This window comes from Pelodiscus sinensis, chromosome 4 (genome assembly GCF_052426305.1).
Source record: "Pelodiscus sinensis isolate ZL-2025 chromosome 4, ASM5242630v1, whole genome shotgun sequence".
In the NCBI taxonomy this organism is placed as follows: Eukaryota; Metazoa; Chordata; order Testudines; family Trionychidae; genus Pelodiscus; species Pelodiscus sinensis.
In genome coordinates this window covers 56,197,914-56,222,340 of record NC_143055.1, presented here as the reverse complement: position 1 = coordinate 56,222,340, position 24,427 = coordinate 56,197,914, and the positions used below count along the sequence as shown (strand labels likewise).

Below are 24,427 nucleotides of genomic sequence, written 5' to 3'. Positions count from 1 at the left end.
AGGGCTGCCTGGCTGCCTCCAGCTCCATTCAGCCACTGCTGGTCCGGGTAACTCTGAGTGTTCCTCAGAGTTTCCTGGCCCTGAGGTGTTCTCAGGGTTTCCCAGTCGGTGGCCCCAGCTGCCACCGGGGATTCCCCTTCTGGTGCCCGGACTCCCGGCTGCCGCCTAGCCCCACCACCGGTGTTCAACCTGTACAAGCTTGCAAATCCCATCCTGAGGGTGCATATAAACAGCCCTGGTTCAACAGCTCTGACCATAGCAGCCTTTCTACAGCCCCAATATGGCTTCCTCCAGCCCTCGTTACTACTTGCAGGGTGATCACGATGCACTCCCAGTTCAGACCTTTCCTAAAACCATTTGTCCAGTAATGTTCGGCCCTCTCCTGGACACAAAAGCACATCAGCGCTTATTAACTTAATTTGGGTAAAGACACCTTCCATTTAAACACAGCACTGAGTTGATTTACCTTAATAGTAGATCAGGGCTTTTTTTTAACAAAAGAAGGTAGGATAAGTGATGCCAAGTAAAAGGAATACAGCAAAAGGGGCTACAAGTGCCTAAAAGTCAAAACACATCAAAATGTCTAAAATTTAATCTATACTGGCTTTATTCAAAATGTTTTTCTCACCTCTATTAAGTCCCAGAAACTTCAAAACACACACACACACACACACACACACACACACACACACACACACACACACACACACACACACACACCCCACCCACCTTCCTCAACTTGCAAGAGTTCTTTTCGCTTGTGTGGCTAGTGATGGATGCCAAATATGGCTTCTCTCCTTGCTTATATCTTCCAAAGCTGAAGTTCAGTGATTTATTTTCAGAGTGATTTATGCTGTTCTTTCCTTCATGTGCGGTTCCCATCCCTTGTATGTAAATTACACTTCTATTGTTTTGATTTCAGCATCATCAACTGACACTGGAGACAGATAAATAGCTTCCTTCTCTCCTGTGGAAGAATCAGTTTCTCCCCATGTGGCCTCAAAACATAATATAATTTACTCATATAGTGTTCATATTTACATGTTACAATTATATTAATCACCAGGTGTCACTAGCTTTCACTCTTATAACTCAGAGATATTGCATACACTGGGGTGATTCAATTGCATTCCTCCAGAACTATGAGGGCCAGAAAATATCCCTTTTTTAAATGAAAGCTGAGAGTCTTACATAATTACTTCCCTCTAGGAGCTGAAGCTTAAAGAAAAACACCAAATATGAGAGTTGCAACAAGAACATATGAGTTGGCAAGACTACCTTCCCAATTAGAAAGTAGACTTTATATACTACATAGTACTATTAGATGTTACATGCAGATGGCAACAAAAGAACAAAGGCCCAATTGATTAAAGTGTAAGCCTAGGATTTGGGAGACCCAGTACAGTTTCCTGCTCTACCTCAAATTTCCTGTATGGCCTGGGACCTTGATTTCAGTGGGAATTAGACATTTTAGTAACTTAGCCCTTAGTTCCCCTGCGACTCAGTTTCTCATCTGTAAAATAAGAGCAACGCCCTACGTTTCAAGGCGTACTACATTAAATACACTCTGAGGATAAACACATAACAATTATAAGGCATTCAGATGCTATGGTATTGGTAGAAATAGAGAACCATCTTAGACTAAAAAACACTTGTTGGAAAACAAGAAGTGAGTTGGCAAAACAACTAACGATAACAGAATGATTAACATAGAAGACTGCATTTTTATGACAAAGGCCATTAAGTAATCATGATCTGTGTTCTATGGTGGCTGCATCACACAAGTTCTTTTCCAGGCTAACCCTGATGTTTGTTGCAGTAGTCGTAGGGATCCTAGAGATCACAAATTAGTGAAAATAATGCAGCAAGCTGTCAGAGTTGCAAAACACAATGTCTATATTTAAAACGCTGCAGCAGTAGTTAATCAGCTTCCACAAGAAGCAGTAGCCAAACTGATGGAAGAATTATTCTATCAACCTTAAAATGACCTAACCCCCAATGTAGACAGCATAACTATCTCTCTCAGAGGTGTGGATTGTTCATGCTCCTGAGAGTTGCAGCTATCCCGATGTAATTTTCAGTGAAAACCAGACCCAAGAAGTCAATGTTACATGTTTGAGCAATGTTTGTTTCCAAAAAAGCAAGCTTATATTCTTCAGGCCACATCTACCCTAAAAAGTTTGGTTGATCCAGCTATGTCATTCTGGAATGTGAAAATTCCAGACCATTAGCAACAAAGTTAAACCACTCTAACCCTTGGTGTGACTGCATTAGGTTGACAGATGAATTATTTATTCCAACTTAACTATCAACTCTCAGGAGGATGGATTAAATACAGCAAAGGGAGAACCCCTCCCATCACTGTAGAAAGTACCTACACTGAAGCACTACAGCTGTACCACTGAAGTGGTTGAATTGTAAACATAGCCCGTTTCTGGCCTCATACAAATACATGTTCCTTCTTAAAATCTGATCATTTTTTTCCTGTCCATCTCAACATCACAAGAATGGATTACTATGGCAAGGCCAACATTTCAAAGAAAAAGTCACAACTTCTGAATATTTCAGAAACCCCAACTGAACTCTCTACCACCTTAGAGGTGTGGGATTCCATGTTCAATATATGGTCTTTTTCATTGTTGTTTCTTTTCCTAAGCAAAAATTATAAAAATCAATAGCATTAAAAACAGTTTAAAATATTGGTTAGACTGCTTGGGGATATAGGTTCATAAATATAAACTGAATGGTGATTGGGCAACAAAATAGCAGATGAAATTCAGTATTAATCAATGCAAAGTATTGTGCATTCGAAAATACAATCCCAACTATACATATAAAATGATGGGATCTAAATTTGCTGTCACCACTTAAGAAAGAGATCTTGAAATCACTGTGGTAAGTCTTTGAAAATATCCACTCAATGTCCGATAGCAGTCAAAAAATCAAACATGATACTGGAAATAATTAAGAAATGGATAAATAAGACAGACAATATCATATTGTTTCTATATATCTATGATATGCCCATCTCTTGAATACTGTGTGCAGAAGTGGTTGCCTGTCTCAAAAAAAAAGATATAATGAAATTGTAAAAGGTTCAGAAAAGGGCAACAAAAATGATTAGAGGCATGGAATAGTTTCCGTGTAAGGAGAGATTAATAAGACTGGAACTCATCAGCTTGGAAAAGAGATGAATGGAGGGACTGGGGATATGGTAGAGGTGTATAAAATCATGACTGGTGTGGAGAAAGTAAATAAAGAAGTGTTATTTACTCCTCATACACAAGAACTAGGATCAACAAATGAAATTAATAGGCAGCAGGTTTAAAACAAACAAAAGGAAGTATTGTTTTCACACAGCACATAATCAACCTATGGAACTTGTTACCACAGAATATTGTGAAGGCCAACCCCATAACAGAATTTTTAAAAAGTACTGGTTAAGTTCATGAAGGATAGGTCTATATGTGGCTATTAGCCAGGCAGAGCCGACCCAAGGTACGGGCCAACCGGGCTACCGCCCAGGGCGCCCCATTGTAAGCGACGCCGCGCAGAGCTACCAGGCTGGGCGGGAGCAGCACCATGCATGCTCCGCACGCCCGGGGTGGCGCCACGCATGCGCCACGCACCCGGGGCAGGGCCGCGCATGTGCTGGACACCCGGGGGAGGGGGACGCTGCGTGCCCGGGGGCGGAGCCACACGTGTCGCACTCCCGGGGATGGCGTCGCGCTCCAGGGACCCGGGGTGCACAAATGGCTCGGGCCGGCCCTGTAGCCAGGCAGGATGGGCAGGAATGTTTCCCCTAACCTCTATTTGCCAGGAGTGCTGCTGAAAGGGTGTTTAGGCCATGCCTCCACCCACATTCTGCCCTGTGGCCCTGTTTCTGCATTCTGCTCTTAGCCCATGGCTCCACGCTCTCTGTTCTTCTTTCCATCCGTGCTTTGCTTCTTCTCCTGAGGTCTGTCAGGACCCCCTACACCACCTATATCTCACACCTCTTCACTCCCTGGGAAGCAAAGAGGCACAAATGGTGGAAAAGGTTTCAGGGGAGAGGCCTGAGGAGGAGCAGGGCCTGGGATGCGGTGGCACTAGAGTATAGATGGGACAGGAGTGGGCCTCAAGTGGAATAGGGGATGGCACCATGGTGCAGGCACTGTTACCCTCCCACTTCTAAGGATCTTCTGGCACACAGGCCCAGCCTCTCCAAATACAGGAATCAAGCATCACTAAAGTTTTATGAACAAAATCTGTCAAATAAGCAAAAATGGACTAATAGCTCTTCCTCTCAAAAAGTTACTTTTTATTGTATCAATATTGTATCAGGTATTGACTAAAGTTATAAAATGCTAGTTTGAGAATATGTACTTGTCCATGCTAAAAAACTGAAATGAAACTTCTTATTAGCAGAACTAGCAACTTTCAAGGCATCTGTAATATCCAAGAGTCACAATCATTTTCAGAATACAGAAAATGACTTTATTTTGACATCTAGATATTGTGTCGCGAGATCATGACTTGAATCAGGATATTATGGTGATGCATTATCATGATCTCGTAACTATTTTGGAACATAAAGACTGAGCACTGAAAGACAGCAGCTCGAGCTCCACCTCCAATCAGTCGTTGCTCTTCCAAATTACAAAAAAAATAACATATAAACCTGACTCACAACCTACCTTTTATACAGCTTGCTATATCTTCCAAGAGCCAGATATTTGAGAAGGGCCACCCACAGTTGTAAAGAAAGAGAAATTGACTATTAAGAGAGTTCATTCACCACTAGAGTTTCTCTTAACCTGGAAGATTTTCAAATTTCCTAACCATAAATAAAACAGATAGACCTAGAACATACAAAGTTCAGATCCCAAAGTTCAAGGATGCTCAGAGCTGGTATTTTGGTTGAGGCTCATTGCTAGCAAATGCATCCACAGTACTTGGAAATATCCATGCAAGCACAACTTCATCTCTTTATTTCCATCACTTCAAAATGTCCTAGAGACACGTTCATAAGGATTTTATTATAACTTGAGCTAGGAAGGTGCCCATTTTGCAAATGACACTGTATGGAAAATTCCCCATTTGCATGGGAGACAGTAAATGATCTGACTCTTCAGGGATATTTATTTTCAAAAAGCGCAGACAGCAAATTCTAAACCAGTAACAAAATCCATTTATGAAAAAAACGTTGATTTGTTTTCTACGTTTTCATATACCTAGGCTCCATTTATTTCCATTACCATAAAGAAAATGAACCATTACACTTTTTAAACAATCATAGCTAGCACATTTTTGAAGTGTTTTAATTTCAAAAATACTAACTGGCAAATTAGAGTGTAAATAGCTTTTCTAAAATGGCACTATTTTAGACATTGTTTTCTGACTAATAGTATGACTTTGCCCTGCGGGAGAAGATTTCACGATTTTGTACGTATAATGTAATGATGTCTTTTTGCTGTTAGTGTCACTGAAATGAAAAATACTTTAAAATACGTAATTATTGTAAATAAAATTATATTCATTATGAAGAAGAGAACCTAAGTCTCACATTGTGGGAGCTTGAGAAACTCATGCCTAATTTTTTTAAACACCAGGAACGTATACTCTCAGCACACTTCTCAAATATAATGAGGAAAATAAAATAGTAAGTGTAATGAATATGTCTCCAATCCTATTTAACTTTATGTACAGTGAGTAATATCTTCATGGACCCCTCAAAATGCACAAAGTAAGCAAATGTAAGATTTTTCAGAATCAGGACATATATCATTAGTAAATATATAGGCATATATTTCAAAAGTTTGTTAATTTTCATGTATTTTTGTGGGTACAGCAACACCTGGTGGACAAATAGGAGAATTTAAAGAGAAGACATTTTGGTTATCTGATATACAGTATATGTAACAAACTGCAATCTGTTATTGCTTGCATTTATTTAAAAAATCTTGCAAGAGAAAAACAGCTATTTAACTCAGTTTTTGCTAACTCTAGAGTAGAATTTTATGTTACCTTTATAAAGCATTATATTTGGACTCAGAAATGATCATGACATTTTTGTTCCCATGTTAGATCCTAACATACTTATCCAGGACCACGCAAAATACAGGCCATGGGCCGAGCTTCAGTCAGGCTCCACGCCTGACCCACCACCGGTTGGCACTCAGAAAAGCTGGCTACGGGGCTATGTGCATCAGTGAATGCTGCAAGATGGGGGAGAGAGGATTCTCATGCTACCACTGCCACCAGCAAAATCTTGCATCTCCTATTGGCTGGCTTCCGGCCAATAGGAGCTGCCTATTTGCAGAACAGGCAGCATGTGAAGTACCTCCCTTCTTCCCCCCTTTCAGTTCACAGAGTTCAGTTCAGAGCAGCACACCTAGGCCCTACCACTGTTCTAAGCACATCTGGGGGCACAGAAGGCAGGGACTCCATCTAAGGAACCTGATGGGCTGCTGACCAGGAGCCACCCAGCCTCTTCCCCAATCCTCTGTCCCCTTACCCCATCTAACCCAAACCCTCTGCACCCCCACTCCTTCCCAGATACTGCACCCCTCCTATAACCCTCTCCAGGTGACAACCCTCTCACAGATCTTGCACCCCAATCCCCTAATCCTGGTCAAAGCTCAAATGCCTGCACCCCCTTCTGTACTCCTGCCCCAAGTTACAATCCCCTCCTAGACCCTGCACTCCCTCTTGTACCCCTCCCCAAGGTCAGAATCCTCTCTTGCACACATACTCCCTTCCAGACCCTGCACCACAGTCTCCTGCTCCTGGTCACAATCCCTCCTTCACCCAAACTCCCTCCCACACCCGCTCCTGCACTCCAATCCCTTGCCCTAATCTCCCTTCTGTATCCAACTTCCACCACAGACCCCACACTTCCTTCATTAATATCATGGAAGAGTTCAGCACTTGACCTCTTATCAAATTCTTGGAATAGCCCCTCATAAGGAATTATTGCACATACCTGGCATAGATAGTGACAGCTAATGTTCTTAAGGTCTAATTTGGAACTGTCCACTCTTATCACTACAAATAGTTAATATTCATTAACACCCTAAGTTGCAGTTTAAGCAAGTCCATCTTGATTTGTATTAATTGTGAACACCTGATCAAAAGACAAAGTTACTCTAGATGACTGTATATATGTATAATTTAAAATTTTGGAGATTGTGTGCACATATGCACACAAACATTCATGTTTGTATTATTGACTTGGCTAACAGTCAAGAATATATTAGCTCTCAAGTTAAAAAGACAGAATAACATTATAAATGATCTGTTCTAAAACACAAGCTTTATTTTTCTGACCTGGTTGCTTCAAATAGCTCTTACTTACTAAAAAGTTGTTTTTGCAAATGCCTTTAAGAGAGAATCATGTTATTTTCATTTATACAGTGTAGTTTGCATGTCCCAGTGTGTTAACTGAAATTTTGCAGTGTGGGAAAGGGAGTGCTTGCAATTAAAGCACAAGACTTGGAATTAGACTAGATTCTAGCCCTTCATATGGACTTTCTGTGTAACCAGGGCCAACTCACTTAAACTTTGTGCTAGTGTTTCTTTTGTATAACAGGGATAACCCTTCCCTATCTCTCACAGATGTTGACAGGTTTAGTTCACTGTGTGTGAAGAGTCCAGATGTCCTTAAGTGAGTAGTAACATTATAATGCTTAGCCCACTGTACTCTTGACATGGAAGCAAAAATAATATATTTTATTTTATTTATTTTTTTAATATGAGCTCCATAAACATATGCAGTAGTTACAGATGTTGGCGGGGGAGACAATAAAAACACAGCAATCAGATTTTTCCTTAGATATCTTCTGAACAAACTCATTGGAATAGAAGGAAAATCTACAGAGACATATTAATGGGGTTATGTACTGTAAAGAAAAATCTTCTAGTGAAATATGGAGATGAAGAGTTTATAGTTAACAACGTATCAGTGGGAAATGGAGAGAGGGTAAAATCTCCATGCTAGTACTGCTGGATCTCTCTGCAGCCTTTGAAACCATGGACTTGAAAGTACTACTAACTTTCCTACTTGACACAGCCAATGACTCAGAATGAGTGGCTCCAGTGATTCCTCTCCAAGGGATCTCAGAGTATGATGGGTAATTTCTTCTCCCTTCAAAGACCTATACCTAAGGGTCCTGCAGGGATCCCTACTATCCCCTACTCTTCAATATCTACATGAGACCACTAGGAGTGATAGTGAGATGATACAGGCTTAGCTGTCAACAGCATGCCAATGACACAACTATATATCTCAACCAACATCACCACTTTTGAAATGTCCGAATATTTACAGAAAATCAGCTCTTGAATGAAGAGTAGCTGATTCAAGCTAAACCCAGGTAAAACCAAACAGATGCTGGTCAGAACGAAAAGGAAAGCTTAGAAGAGTTGATCAAGTCATTATCTTTACGTTCCATCAAAAGCACACAGCCCTCATTTGTCAAAATGGTGTGAAGCCTTAGGGTTCTATTCAACCCCTCACTAAATTTGTATAACCAGAAAGCATCAGTTTACAAAAAGGTCTTCTCTCACCTCCAGCTTGATATGAGACTTTGTCCCTCTCTCCCAGACAACGACTTGGCCATATTGATCCATGTATTGTCACTACCAGACTGGATTACTGTAACTCATATCTGAAACTGAATATGCAGATGATGTAGCTGGTACAGAAAGGGGCTACTTGACTTCTTTGGGGGTCAGGGATGTCATGAACACATAAAGCCTGTGTTCAAGTTCCTTCACTGGCTCCCAGTCAGCTTCCATTGCTAGTTTTAAGGCTTTGATCCTGATTTCCTAACCAATTAATGGATCAAGCCGCACTTCCATCAGAGACTAATTTTTTATCTCTGCACCATTAGGATAACTGAGTCACTCTGGGACAATGAAATCTCAAAGCCCAGGATAAAGCATGTGAGAGCTGAGGACAAAGCATTCACTGTTCAAGGGATTTGGCTATGGAACAATCTTCCTGAAGAAATAAGGTGAACTGAGAGTGAAACTATTTTCAGGAAATGTTGCAAAGCAACATTCTCTTTAAGAAAGGCTTTCAACACAAGTGATGATCATAGTTCAAACAATACTTTTATTTACAAATGTCTTCCATCACCACTTAAAAAGAAAAAGAAATCAATCTATTCCAAACAAAGTTGACCTTAAAAAGGAAGAAGGGATAGAGACTTCATGAAGTCCACTGCATCTTGGCCATTGCTATTACAGTGATGGGCCACACTATGAAATCTTTAAATTACATCTACACAGCACACTCCTTTTGGTGTATAGAATACAGACATTATGCACAGGTATAACATAGATATAAATAGTAGCATAGATGGTGAGTTTTCTGCATAGGCAGAGTAAAAACACACCTGAACTTTTTGGATATGTCCCCTACATGGCACTCTAACCAACCAAGCAGTGCCTCCCCTAAAAATTGCAGTGCAGTGTTCTGCTGCCTCCCTGCTGCTGAAAATTTCCTCTCTGCAGGGAAAGGCTCCTCTGGCAGGGGAAAGGCAGTACAGAAACGACGAGGAGTCCTGTGGCACCTTATAGACTAACTGAAGTGTAGGAGCAGGGTCTATAAGGTGCCACAGGACTCCTCGTCGCTTTTGCAGATTCAGACTAACACGGCTACCCCTCTGATGCAGTACAGAAAGGTTTTGGCAGCTCCATCGTATGCAGCCTTTCCCTGCAGCCCCACTCTCCACCCCATCAACACTTTCACCAACACCTGTGGTTACATGGTGCAGCAGGCACAGGCTGCTTTTCACTGTGGTGTCTAATTTAGTAATTCATATACTCTACCCACTGATGAGGGAAGTTGTAGTGTAGCCATAGACTGTAGTTTCAGTATGTCAATGCTGCAACCCACCCATGCCAGGTGACTTGGGCTGTTGAGGGTCAGGCTGGGAGGATCGCTTAATTGTGGTGTGGGATGAGCCCACATCCAACTCTACACATGGGTAGTTAAATAGTCCCTTGGTGGGAAGCCGAGTCATCTGCACAGCCAGCCACGGTACCTAACTGCAGTGTGGACACGCCCTTGTCTCTAGCCCTGAGGATTATGGAGAAAAATTGGGCAAGAGGCAGCAAACGCCAGTAGAGCGAACAGCCCCAGGGCAGAGACAGCGAAGCGGGGCTGGCGTTTGTTGTTCTTTTTTATCGTCTGCCTGGTCCCACGTGCGCTGCCAGCGCGGACACCGCCCCCGCCCAGCCGGGGCAGCAGATCTGGGGCTTTCCCGCCATGTTTCAACCTCCCGCCTCGAAAAAAATCCTCCCCGCCCGCCACTCTTACTCTGCCCCGCCCGGCCCCTTTGAGCGGCGGCTGCGCTGAGACACCCCCTCAAAAAACTGAGCGGCGGCCGGCGGGGACCGACACAGCCGGGTGAGGGCAGGCGTTTCGCTTCCTACCCCTACCCCTGCGCATGCGCACACCATTTTACGCGTTTGATTAAGCTCCGGGCGCGGCGGATCTCATTTGCCCTTCGGCGGGCTCCGTCCCCATTGCAGGAAGCGATTAATTTTTTCCCACGGCGGCCTCCGTAGTTCAGCCATGGCGGAGTATACTTGCGTGAAATCCACCAAGCTCGTGCTCAAGGGAGCGAAGGGGAAAAGGTGCGAAGCGGCCGGGGTGTCTCCCTCCGCGTTCAGGCCTGGCCAGGCCCCCCCCCCCCCCACTCTTGCTCCAGCCCTGAAGTCACCGCGCCTAGATCCGACTGCGCGCTGCTCCCCCCTCCCCCTCGGACGCGCTCGCTCCGGAACAAAGCGGCCTTGACTCGCTATCGGTTAAGCTAACTGGCGCCGGGTGCAAACTACCCCTTCCCCAGGCGCGTCCACACTGGGGACGTGCCCGGGTCTGAGTAAAGCGGTTTAAAACCTGACTTGTGGAATGGGTACAACGGCAGCCTGCGGGCAGCCAGGTTTGCAAAGCCTTGGGCTGCCCTGGCGGCGGAAATTTGCTCCGATGACTTGCCTCTTTACCCCCGTATTCGGGGGGGGGGGGGCTGATCCAGACACACGCAGTTCAGGAAGGTTTTTTGGGGGGGGTTAAATTTAGCCATTTTTGTCGTCTCCTTTTGCAGTAAGAAAAAACACAAAGATAAGAAAAGGAAAAGAGAAGAAAATGCAGAAGATCAGCTTGATATTGTTGGTGAGATGGCTTTCAAGGAGATGCATGGAACATAGAAGTAAAGACAGGAAAATGTAGGGTGTTTGCTGTGTTTTCTGTTTTGGACTTCTAGCATGATACATACCACTTCATAATCTGTAGGGGATGATGTTTTTAAATCTATAAATCATAGTCTCTGTTGTAAAGAAATAGATGACTTCTTCTGGTTAGTCAGTTAATCATTAAACGTTATATTTAGCTGGTTAACCAATTAGATAGGCGTGGGCAGGGGGGCCAGGCAGTACACTGGGCCAGGCCTGCCACAGGCCCTGTAGGGTTGGAGCGGCCCACTACCTGTTGTAGGCAGGGAGCTGCTCCAGCCACCACTTAAACATAAGCTGTAAGCATCAGCTAGTAAGATGTAAGTGGTTAACCCAGTGGTCTCCAAAGTTTTGGGGCTGCCGGGCGCCTGCGGGCGGGGCCGCTCATGGGTCTGGGGGCGGGGCCAAGCATGCACCGCATGCCCGGGGCCAGCACCAGCATGTGCTGCAACCCTGGGCAGGGGCTGCCCAGGTGCCACGTGCCTGGGAACGGCACCGACATGTGCCGCAATCCCAGGCAGAGGCCAGCACCTGCATGTGTGGCGACCCCGGGCAGGGGCCGCCCAGGCGCCGCATGCAAGGGGCCGGCACCGGCATGCGCCGCAACCCCGGGGCAGGGGCCGCCCATGTGCCCGGGGCTGGCACCTGCCGCACGCCCAGGGGCGGGGCCAGCCCAGATTGCTCCGCGGGCGCACATAAATGGCTCGGCGGGCGCCGTGGCACCCGCGGGCACCGCGTTGGGGACCACTGTGTTAACCATTCACATCCCTAATGCAGAACACTTTTGTTTAGCTTCTGGAATGCTTGTAGATTGTTTTAGTGCACGAGCAGAATGATCCCAAATATATTTATCAGTCAAGGTTTCACAGCAAACTACGTAAACTGTAGATATTTATAATGCTACTATATATTACTAGATAAAATCTATTTCCTACTTAGAACAAAATCTCAAACTCTCTCTCTCCCCTTGTGGATGGCTTGCCATCAGCTATTGCTCAACATTTCTAAAACAGCTTATAATCTTCCCTCCAAGCCCTTGCTGCGCCAGTTCCTTTTTTAGTCACCATGAACACCACCACCTTTCTGCTTTCACTCAAGCAGCTGTACAACATCTCTCTCTAGGACCTCATATTTAAGTTATCTTGAAGTTTCTTTCTGAAAAAGTTTCTGTAAGGTGTAGCCTTTCCTATCCAACCATACGGCTTACACTGTGGTGTAGGCACTTAACATCTCAATCATTGGAACATCCCTTTCTCTCTCTAACAACTATAATAAATTTAATTTTGTCCTACTTGTATCCATTCAGAATGCTGCTGCAAAGATAATACTCAGAGCCTGATATTTTGACCGTATCCTCTCCCTCTTTGCAAGCCTTCACTGGTTCTCCCTTCTCTATCACATCATACATAAACAGCTTCTCTTCACTTTCAAAGTTTTGCACAGTGTATCCCTACCCTTCCTCTAACTTCTCATTCACAGTTGAGATATTGATTTGCACCTCTAATCAGTCGATGCCAGCCTTATCACACATTTATTGAATTTTCAAACAAGCATCTTTATACTTTCTCTCAGGCTGTCCCTCATGCTTAAGAGCAGCACGGTGAAATCACAGGAATTGTAGCAATAGAACTAGACAAGGGAGCTTTTATCCATGCACTTAACAATGGCCTTTTCACATTTGGAGCACCACATAGTTATCCTCCAAATCCTCTCCTTTGCCATGAAGCTGAAAACAAAACTGACGACAAATGCTGGTATGCTGAGCCCATTGCCTACCATGCTCACAAATACTGTCTTGGTACCTTATACTCGCTTGTCTATATCCGTCCATAGTCTCTTGTCTTATACATTAGTTGCAAGTTCTCTGAGGCAAGGACCGTGATTTTGTTTTGTGCAATTTAGCTGTGGTCTATATTAGCATAGCACCTAGGAGCATAGCAGCTAATTTGAATAATAGTACTTTACTAAAATCCAGTTGTGTGTGTGGTGTTATTTCTTGTTCTTATATTTTAGGAAGCTGGTGGGCAGTAAAAAATTTTGGTGAAATCACAGGAACTGTAGCAATAGAACTGGACAAGGGAGCTTATATCCATGCACTTGACAATGGCCTTTTCACACTTGGAGCACCGCATAAAGGTTTGTATAAGGAAAAGAAAAACTTGGCAGTGTCAAAGTATGAAACGTATTTTGTTAGATGAAGAATTTATTTTCAAGCCAATAAACTTAAGGTATTTTTAACATACATTATACAGATTGCACCTCCCAAAGCCACAATACTCTGGTCTGGCAACATCTCTGGTCTGGCAGGACCATGGATGTTACTTGATCAGAGAACCCTGATAGCCTGACAGGAGGGCAATCCAGGAGGACTGGACTGAAGTAGTGGGATGGGGTAGGGGTTGCTTCAGTCCAGCCCTCAGTAGCTCCCTGCAGCACTGGGACGGGATCAGCAACAGCCTGTGGCAGCACAGGATCCAGCTGGTGACAGTCCATGGCAGAGAGCCCCGGGCAGTCCACAGAAGTGGGGCCAGAATCTGTGGGCTGTTGTGCAGTAGGAGCCTGTGCTCTTGGCAGCCCGCCACAGTGGGGATGGGACTGGCGGCAGCCCCAGCAACACATGGCAGCATGGGGCTGGAACCCCAGACAGCCCGCAGAAGTGGGGTCAGAGCCTGCAGGCTTCCATGGGGATGGGACTCTAGCCCAAGCACTCAGCTGCCCCAGGCAGCCTGACTGGGACAAGATCCAGCAGCTTGCAGCAGGCAGTCCAGTTGGGGCAACAGTAGCAGGGCTAGCAACCCAACAGGCAGCCTGTCAGGGGCTGGAGGTAGTCCATTCCACACCCTCTCCACCCTTTGCCCCTCTGCTACACCGACAGAGAGTCGGCAGCTGTGGTAGAGAACCTTCTCTAGTCCAGCAAATTCGAGCGCAGGGTAAGAAATGTCCAACCTGTATTAAAAATATTATTCTATAACTGCATAAACCAGCGAAGAGGATAACTGAATCCTAATGACTGACTACTAATCAATTTTTCTAAGCTCATCTTGTTTTCCTTATACATGCAATTCACTTCCTTTTCTGATGCTCACCTGTTGGTGAATGCCTTTAAAAAGATGGAAAGCAGTGTGACTCTTGTAAGAAATCATATAAAGCCTGTATGGGATGAATTTGTCTTATAAAAAGAGAAACTCACATCAGACCAGGACTCTCATTTTACCACCCACTGACTCCTACTCCACATCAGAGTGCTGACCAATCCTTCTGTACTTGTTATATAGATGTTCTCTGAAAGTGGCCTAGTAGCTGATCTTTCCCTCAGTCTGGGAATGAGAAAGGCACTGCTCAAGTAGGGAATCCCTATTCTGGAGGTAAAGTGAATTTGGATGTTACTTTACTCTGGGGTTGAGGAACAGCCAGTCCAGGGATGGTGGCAGTATGTCATTCCTACTGCTACAAAAGAGATGGTGGGTTTAAAATTAGGGATGTGTCAGTGTACACATTTAACTGTGTAATGGAAGAGCCCAGGCTCATTGGCTACTTAACCGTCATGGTTACACACAAGCCCTCCCCGGTACATTGCTGCCTATGTCAGAGGCAGGCGGCTCCACAGGAGACTGTACGAGTGGGGAACTGCCTCCCCTTCCCTCGCATGTTAATGTGTAACCGCTGACAATTTCAGCAGTTACACTGTTTAACTTGAGCACATAACTAGAATTCAGTATTTTAAATAAGGATGTTAAAATGTGAGTTTTTTTTGTAAACGTGTAAGTACATTTTCTTATGAGAACAGTATATATTGCATAACCTGAGATTCACAGAGAAATTCAGTGGCTTTAGATACAAGTTTTTCATGAATTGCTGTAAATTCTCAATCCTAAATTGGTTGAGGGCAGGGATTATGTTTGTATCTTGTAGAATGCTAACCATATAGGTGTTTAGCTAACTCCTCTAAAACAATTTTTTTTGCTTTTACAGTAGTTGGATTCTTTTTTTAAAATGTATGTCAATATTTGGCCCTGCAGCATTGTCTTTTCCTGCATTTTACACTGATAATTCTTGTATAATCTATCATTTTTATTAGTCTCATGAATTAGAAGATTGTATAACTAACACTTTATTCCTAATACTGATTTAAAAAAAAAAATTCTTTCAGAGGATGATGGCCCTAGTCCCCCTGAGCAGTTTACAGCAGCAAAACTGTCTGACACCAGGTAATGACCAATGTTCCCTCTAAGATTGTCCAACCATGAACTGAGTGAGATTTGGCTTGTGCACCAATATTGAGGTCACGTGTGCTGGTTTGGGTGTGTGCCACCATGGCACCTAATTTATTAACACACATGTTTCCAGCCACCAGAGCAGAATTCCTTCCCTCCCCCGGCCAAGCAGCACGTCCTGTTCCCAGCCACTGGAGCAGACCCCTGCCCAGCCATGTAGCATGTCCCGTTCCTGGCTGCAGGACTGTCTTCCACCCCCCCACACCCTCCTCGCCATGCAGCAGATCCCGTTACTGTGCCTAGCCACCAGAAGAGCCCCTGGCCCTCCCCGCCACATGGCCATGGCAGATCATGGCCCAGTGCCCTAGTAGCTCCCTCACCATGTTGTCTCAGCCAGCGCCCCCACCCGCCCGAGCAGCTGCCTGCCATGCAAGTGCTGCTGAGTGGCTCTCCAGAGGAGATGGGCAGAGGTTGAATTTTGTATGCATGGCCGTGCAGGCATACACCTCAGCAGGAGCTATGCTAATGACTCCAGTAGATCTTTGTAAAATTTGAGGTTGTGCAGGTTTTATTTCAAGAATGAATATAAAGTCTCATTTAGACTACTTTTTTTTTTATTTCTTATCCTGAATCAAAGATAAATATCCTTCCTTAAAATCAACTTTATTATAACTAGAGATGTTAATGGTTAACTGGTAAGGCTCACCCTTAATGGTAAGGCTTACTGTTTATGGTTAACTAGTAGGGGCTGGAGCAGTCTGCCTTGGGCAGGGGACTGCTCCAGAGGCTTTCCAGCCCGGCCAGAGTAGCCCTTGTCTGTGGCAGGCCCAGCCTGGGGTGTACCACCGGCAGCGGTGCTGTAGCCCAGCCAGAGCAGCCCTTGTGTGTGGTGGGCTTGGTGCACACTGGACAAGGGCACTCAAGCCCAGCTGGAGCAGTCCCCGTCCAGGTAGGGGAAAGCACTCCAGCCTGGCTGTAGCGGGTGGGGGTCCCTCCCATTTGATCAATTACACTTAACATTTAACTAGTTACCCAATTAAATGGGATTTTTTTATTCCTAAATATAACATCTAGCTCTTAGAAGTATAGCTAAAATCAAAGTGCTGAACCTCTTATAATTGAACATTTTAAACAGTTTTAACATTCAAGTATTCTGTATCTCTTTTACCCATTTCTTTAAGAATTGCACTGAAGTCTGGCTATGGCAAATACCTTGGCATAAATTCAGATGGTCTTGTTGTTGGACGATCAGATGCAATAGGATCAAGAGAGCAATGGGAGCCCGTTTTCCAAGATGTAAGCATACTCTATTACAGATATCACTTACATACAGGTAGTAAAACAATGAATGACAGCTACTACAAGATTATAAAGAATAGTTAACTTGTACATTATTTTCTTAAGTATTTAAAGTATTTTTAAAGACTTCAAATCAAAAAGTGTGTCTGTTTTGGTAGCACTATACAATGTAAGAGTAAATGAGACAGGAGATACCCAAGGCTGGCTACTAGAATTTCTTAGGCAGAATGTGAGAAGATATCTGAGGTGCATTCTGGAGTATTCTAGAAAAAAATCTTAAAATGAAAGACTTGTGTCTAAATATGTTCATAGTACTAACTTGAGTGGTGGTATTTTGACAGGGGAAAATGGCTTTATTAGCAGCAAATAGCTGCTTTATTACCTGCAATGAAGAGGGAGATATAGAAGCCAAAAGTAAAACTGCGGGGGAAGAAGAAATGTTAAAGGTAACATATATGTGTGTGCATACACCAAGACATAATGTACTACAATATTTAATATAGTGTGCATAAATATACATGCACACTACAAATATATTATCAACTTGAATGATATAATATAAAATGCAAAACTCACTATCCATAATATTTAGGGAACAAACGTTCTAACATCTTAAATTTACATAATACCTTTCATCATGAATTTTTCTAATTGACTTTGCAAACTGCATATAAAAGAATATCTTCATTCACCATTGAATTATGGACCTCTCCCTGGGGCAGCTTTTCATCAGATCTGCTGCATAACCACTTCAGACAGGAAAGGAATATTCAGGTAGTCCCGGGTTACGCGGATCCGACTTATGTCAGATCTGCACTTACGAACGGGGCTTTTCTCGCCCTGGAGGACACGGGCGGCAGGACCGCCCAGACGCGCCACGGTCCCGCCGCCGGCATCCTCTGGGGTGAGAAAAGCTGCTCCGCATCTCCCTGGTCTGCGGGGGGGAGCCCAGCAGACCAGGGAGACGCAGAGCAAAGCCGCGGAGGACCCAGGTGGCGGGACCGCAGCGCGTCTGGGCGGTCCCCCCGCCCGGTCCTCCACGGCTTTGCTCCGCGTCTCCCTGGTTTGCTGGGGGCGGGGCCCCAGCAGACCAGGGAGACGCGGAGGACCCGGGGTGGTGGGACCGCGGCACATCTCGGTCCCGCTGCCCGCCCGCCCGCCCCTCCCTGGTCTCCTGGGGGGGAGGGCGCAGCTAGTGTGCTCCCCCCCAGCAGACCAGGCTTTTCTCAGGATGCCTGTGGTAGAGCAGCTGGGGCGCTGCCGGTTGGTCCCGCAGCGCCACTCTCAGCGCTACTTGACCAACCCGGTAGCACCCCAGCTGCTCTGCCCCAGGCGTCCCCAAGTCAGCTGCTGCTGAAACTGACCAGCGGCTGACTACAGGAAGCCCAAGGCAGAGTTGCTCTGCCCCGGGCTTCCTGGAATCAGCCGCTGATCAGTTTCAGCAACAGCTGACTTGGGGGCGCCTGGGGTTCTTAAGTTGAATCTGTATGCAAGTCGGAACTGGCGTCCAGATTCAGGCGCTGTTGCAACTCTGCCTCGGGCTTCCTGTAGTCAGCCGCTGGTCAGTTTCAGCAGCGGCTGAATCTGGACGCCAGTTCCGACTTACATACAGGTTCAACTTAAGAACAAACCTACAGTCCCTATCTTGTACGTAACCCGGGGACTGCCTGTACTCACTTGAAATTGCAGGCATGCAAAATAAGGAACAAAACTAGCTAGTGCCAGGTAACCAAGATTCAAACCCCTTGCTCTTGTGTGAATGCAATGATATCTCTGACCACAAGTAGTCTCTATCTTTTTCAATTGGAAGAAATCAGATTGTACTTCTGACAGCAAATTAATAATATTCTCCATTATTTGTTCAGCACTTGCTCAGAAGTGTACCACATCCTGGTTGCCAGTAACAGACAGCACCTTCTGATTTCCTTGGAGATCTTATAGTAGATGTCCCTATTTAGTAAACACAAAACTCTCACAGTTTGCAGTAGAAACTTCATCATCGGTTAAATTAGAAATGTATTACGTCATTCACGGACATTAAATCAGTCAAAAAATTATGCCTTGATTTCTAGTTTCTACAATCCCATAAACTTAATTGAAAACTTAATATATAAAATTTGCTAATAACTATCTTCTGAGATTACACACTTCACATAGGCATTTAAGTCCCCTTTCATCTTGTACAGAAATATTTCAATCAGTTAATGCTCTTGCTGTTTATACATTTCTGAACATGAGTTGTCTACTCACTTAAATGTAGTATTTGATACTAAAGATACAGAATATATGGTGTTTAAACATTTCACAGGTTTCTTGAATGTACAGTATTAATTTATATTGGGAATGTTAACAATTCGTGAATTTGTGTAAACATGTAATTGTTTCAAATTTTAGTGGTTACACGTTTACACATGGGCACGCAAGCAGAAGCTCATGAGGAGGTGGCTTAAAAGCTGGCTTCCACTGACCCCACAGCCCTCACTGCCTCTGATAAATTGGCAGCAGCACAGGTAACTGATGGTTCAATGGGAGCCGATATGTGCAGGGAGCCAGCTTGAAAGCCTCTTCCCATGTGTACTGGCTCCCGCCTGCCTCCCTTATCCCTTGTGCTGCTGCCTCTCTATGGGTACATCTAAACGACATCACTTTTTTGATAAAGGGACGTAAAATAGACGTATCAAAGTTGTAAAAGCCGGGATTTGAATTTCAGCCACGGCTTTTTTTTTTTCTTTCTGAAAAGCCGCTTTAAAAAAAAACGCAGTCAAGACGGGGATCGTTTGACAGAAATCCCCCGTTTTGAAAGATCCTGTAACCCTCAAAAAATGAGGGTTAAAGGATCTTTTGAAACGGGGCATTTCTGTTGAACGATCCCCACCTTGACCATGGTGCGTGTGTGTTTTTTATTCATCCCCCTCCCCCTCAAAAAAAGCAGCTTTTCGAGAAAAAACCATGACCGCTATTATGTAAATGAAGCACGGGAAATTCAAATCTCCGCTTCATTTACAGTTTTGATGTGTCTAATTTACATCCCTTTATTGAAAAAGGGATGTAGTTTAGATGTACGCTATAAGGGCAGGTGGTTTCACGGAAGCCGGTGCTCATGGGGAACCATCTTTTAAGATAGTTCTCCCCCGAGCACCAACTCCCACCCAACCCCTCCACTGCCTCTACTACAATGGGTGGGAGCACATGTAGTTGTGAGGATTAACCAATAAACCCAGGATTATCAGTTAATTGTGTAATCAAATACATGCTAACATCCTTATTTTTATATAGAATTATGAGGTAGGAACAAAGGCTTTATAAAGAAATTAAACCATAAGGGAATGGAACCAACTCTTTTGTTAAGTGGTGTTTGGTTATATCTTAAGAAGCTGAGAAACTTAAAAAACTTCCTCAAATTCAACATTTGTCATATTTTTAGTACCAGGAGAAGTTAGAATTGAAATTATTTTTCTTACAAGCAAGTGTAGTTTGTATAATGTACATTTTCTGTTTTCCTTTTCTCCTAATAACTAGATCCGTTCTTGTGCAGAAAGAGAAACTACGCAGAAAGATGACATTCCAGAAGAAGACAAAGGAAATGTTAAACAGTGTGAAATCAATTACGTGTATGTAACTGAAAGCATTTAGCTGCCAGTCTTCTGCATCTAAAATAAACTATGCATTCGATACCTGAGTAAAAAGGATTCCCATTTTCCCATTTTTAAAACTTTTCAGGACCTTGAATTCTGACCCATCATCTTTCTAGTCAAATGAAATTCTCTGCATAGTCGGTCAGCACTGCACATTAATCCACTCAGGCTATGTCTAGATCCATTCCCCTTTCGAAAGAGGATTGTAAATGAGGCAAATCGAAAGTGCAAATGAAGTATGGATTTAAATATCCCATGCTTCATTTGCATATTTGCATCCTCCTGAAAAAATGAGTATGGATTTTTTCGAAAAAGGTTTTTTTTAAAAAGAATCCTGTCTAGACTGCGCTTTCACTTTCGAAAAACCCTTTTTCGAAAAAGCACTTGGATGCAAATATGCAAATGAAGCATGGGACATTGAAATCCACGCTTCATTTGCACTTTCAATTTGCCTCATTTACATTCCTCTTTTGACAGAGGAATATAACTTAGACATGCCCTCTGAGTGGTTCCTGCTAAATGACAGTTTCCCTGTGAGAACGAAGTGGCTGAATTGGTTGCATCTGCAACACTCAGTGCAACATTTGAGACCATTATGGATTCTCCTCATCTTGTTCTAGTTTTAGGCCACCAGTCTAGTCCATGCATTGAACTTTGAAATCACGTTCAAGTATTGAATTGTGTTATATTACATTTCAATGTAACTAGCACTTTATTATTCTTTGCAGAAAGAAGTTCCAAAGTTTCCAAGATCGTAAACTCAAAATAAGCCAAGAAGACAGCAAAACTCTCAAAAAAGCCAGAAAAGAAGGCAGTTTCCATGAGACACTGCTTGACAGGTATTTTAAAATCCTAATAATAATTCCAGCTGTTGATTAAATGAAAGCTATTGACAGATACTCCTGGAAAGCTAAAAGACAACTAAAGTTAAAGTTACTTAAATGTTCTCACTGTAGTCCGTTTTCTGCTGCCAGTATATTTTTGAAACTCACCTTTTGAGCTGAAAATTTTCAGACCTGCCTGGTTTCTATGAGAGAACTTTTATAGAAATCTTGAGCAAAATTAAATTGAATACAAGGAAGTTATTATAAAAGCAAAATTTGTATTTTTATGTTTTCAATAACCCTCTCACCAAAATGGGGATAGAAAGTTGCATTTTTATAGGAAAACAGCCATTACTGAGTATTCTTTTCCCATTGTCTTTTGAAAACTAGTCTTGGATTAGCCAAGCTATGAGGGTCTGAGAATAGCACTTTATCCAAGTGCAATATGTGGGGAATGCAGAATATCTCATTACTCATAATTGAACTGTATATCTATAACTAATTCAACTGCATAGAACATTGAGAACATCTCTTTCTAACATTGAACAATTGTTGGTATGTGTATTGAAGACATTGGGGTTTCATAGGAGCTTTTGCCCCATCGCATTGACTTATGTCGCTGAAAATTTTATGAACCTGGTATAATAATTTCTGTGATGTTTGCTGTGTATTCCAGTGAACCCTTTCCTTGTTAAATGTGATGTCATGCCAGAAATGTCCAGCATAATAGTTTTTGATAATGGAACCCTTTTTCTTTACATTTCCTGCCTTTAAAAAATTCTAATAAAAACAGTAAGAGATTAAGTCTTCAAGATTCAGAAGTCAGAGAATTCCAAAATTTTAAGATAGCATGTGCAACCAGCTGGCATATTCCATACAGTTCTAATGCAAGAATAAATACTAGTTGAGCATAGTAACAAAATCACTGAACAAATCATGAGTACTAAAAGGCCTCTAATGTCATTTGCAAATGCTCCAAAGATAAGTGGAAGCAAATGTTATAACAGCCTCCTCATATGTCTTATGACTATCACACTATTCAAATGTGTAATCTAAATTTTGTGTCTTTCCTTTCATATAGGAGATCAAAATTGAAAGCTGATAGATACTGCAAGTGACAAACAATTGGCAGGTTTGCTTGCTTTTATATCCTTCAGTTGCCCATCTGAACATACTATCTGAATAAAACATTTTGCAAAAAGTGATTGTATTTATGCAAAGACTTTCTTGTTCTTACTTCTCATTAAAGTTAGTATCTAATGTCACTCTACATAAGAATGTCATTATTTTGATGGAATGCTATTTAGCTGCTTAATAAACTTTACAAATATTAAAATTTGGTATGCAGAATTTTATCCAAAAGCAAATAGCTTTAGCAATTTAATAGATGAAGGTTGAGAGAAGCAACTCAGTAATCTGAGGGTCATGTTGATTAACAATCAAGAAGAGAAGAGCTGCATACGAAACCAAACTATAAAGTTGCCCTGACAAATTGTACTTCCAATAAATAAATATTTTATCAGACTAATGTCTCTCTGAGCATATTGGACTGAAGTCTCAGCTTGACTTCAGTGGAGTCATGAGGCCTTATATCAGCTGAGGATCTAGAATGGTTTTCTACATTTATAGATGTCAGTTTGTCTGTAAACATTAAGTGAATACTTGTGTAAACTGTACTTGAAAAACAGTATGAAGGAATGAAGAAAAAGGCTGTCAGAATAAAAGCTGAGGCTCTTCATGAGAAAAGACCACTTAATTACTTGTACACTTAATCATCATCATGTTGCTGATGTTTGAATGCTCTTCCAAATTTTGCTAACTTACATCAGTTTTATGAACTTGTTTCTATCTTTTTAAACTAAACATGTTAAAGAATGGTGTAAAATGCAGAATCTGTACATTCTTGATTAATATGTAGAATGCAGTTTGCTATGTGCTTGTTACCAAAATTGTATTTTAGTAAAGTCCCTTTATAGGAACTATTCCAGCTACACTGATTGCAACACAATTCAGTTATAACCAGTCTTCAGAAAGTACTTTGTTACCATGCTCAGCTTTTTCACCTCAGTTCTTATGTCTCAAGAAGACCATTATTTAAGTTATCTACATGCAATGTGCAGTCTGTACTGTTCTTAGTGGTTTTTAATTTGGAGTGTGCAGTTGCTTATAAACTAAGACGGGGTAGTCAGTCAGGAGCTCATGGGCCAAATTTGGACCTCCAGACTCTTCTGAATGCACCCCAACATATTTTTATTTACTTACTTTTATCATTATTGTTAGCTGGAATCTGGACCTTGACAAAAAAATAATTGACTACACTTGACTCAAGGTGTAGACGTGGGATTGTTAAAAAGAACAGGTAAAGTCTGAGCATAAATACTCATCAGCATAAGGCTAAAAGACGGTATTTCCAGTTTAAAGTGACATCACTTTACAGCTAGCCTATGTAAAAATGAATCAGTGTGAACTTAATAGTCTATATTCAGAACAAGTTACAACTGGTTCTTAACCCAATTAAGAAAGAATTACAGTAGCAGAGCCTTATACTCATGTGTCACTGATGTCAGGGAGTCATAGGACAAACAAGTTCATAGATTGTACAGATTTATACAGCTGAAAAACTTTTTACTGTTCCTTATCACATGAAAAACTGATTTGCTGCATCAGAATTAGAACTGGTGCTTGAGAAAGTTTATAGGTTCTATGCTAACTACACACCTTGATTGTTGACTCCCCCATGTGATTTTAATGCCAGAAATCTAATTGTCTGCTTATTTAATACTATTAAAAAGATAAAGGATCCTAGTTTTTAGATACTATGGAGAATTTGAGTCCAATTCTTAGTTTCTTAGAAAATATATATATATATTACAAAAATAAAAACCATAACACTTGTCCATTTATTATCACCTATTTTTTTTATCCATTGTTGCTGTTTGTCTGGAAATATACCAGCTCATGCCCTGTTTATCTTCCTGCAGCAGAGACTCTGCACCTAATGCTTTTTCATGAAAGCATGGGAACCAGCAGTTACAGTGTTCCTGAGTCTATACCCAGTCCTAAAGAGAGTCCTCTGTGTCTGAGAAACCATAGGAAAGGAAAGTGCTTGGGAATATGACTCCTACAATGATGCAGGGATCTCACATGAAAGTTAATATAGCTTCCTTTGGGAAGTAGCTTTTCAAGGGGAGTCCTTGCCTCATGGCTCATTTGATGTTGCGCATCCAAGGAGTTG

General features: G+C 42.6%; 1 protein-coding gene across 1 annotated transcript; it reads left to right on the top strand.

Annotated features, from left to right (window-relative positions):
• The first annotated feature begins 10,421 nt into the window (after window positions 1–10,421).
• On the top strand, window positions 10,422–24,095 carry FRG1 (FSHD region gene 1). The gene is made up of 9 exons (XM_075930346.2): window positions 10,422–10,626; window positions 11,094–11,161; window positions 13,234–13,356; window positions 15,371–15,428; window positions 16,616–16,730; window positions 17,075–17,179; window positions 20,253–20,344; window positions 21,097–21,207; window positions 22,274–24,095. The coding sequence occupies exons 1-9, from the start codon at window positions 10,565–10,567 to the stop codon at window positions 22,308–22,310; spliced, it is 771 nt and encodes a 256-aa protein (XP_075786461.1). The 5' UTR covers window positions 10,422–10,564; the 3' UTR covers window positions 22,311–24,095.
• The last annotated feature ends 332 nt before the right edge of the window (window positions 24,096–24,427 follow it).

Excerpts from the sequence above, each read along its gene's own strand:
- FRG1 (XM_075930346.2), top strand. The coding sequence starts at position 10,565 with ATGGCGGAGTATACTTGCGTGAAATCCACCAAGCTCGTGCTCAAGGGA. Across the intron at positions 10,627-11,093 it reads AAGGGAGCGAAGGGGAAAAG|TAAGAAAAAACACAAAGATA; the intron begins GTGCGAAGCGGC and ends CTCCTTTTGCAG. Across the intron at positions 20,345-21,096 it reads CAGTGTGAAATCAATTACGT|AAAGAAGTTCCAAAGTTTCC; the intron begins GTATGTAACTGA and ends TATTCTTTGCAG.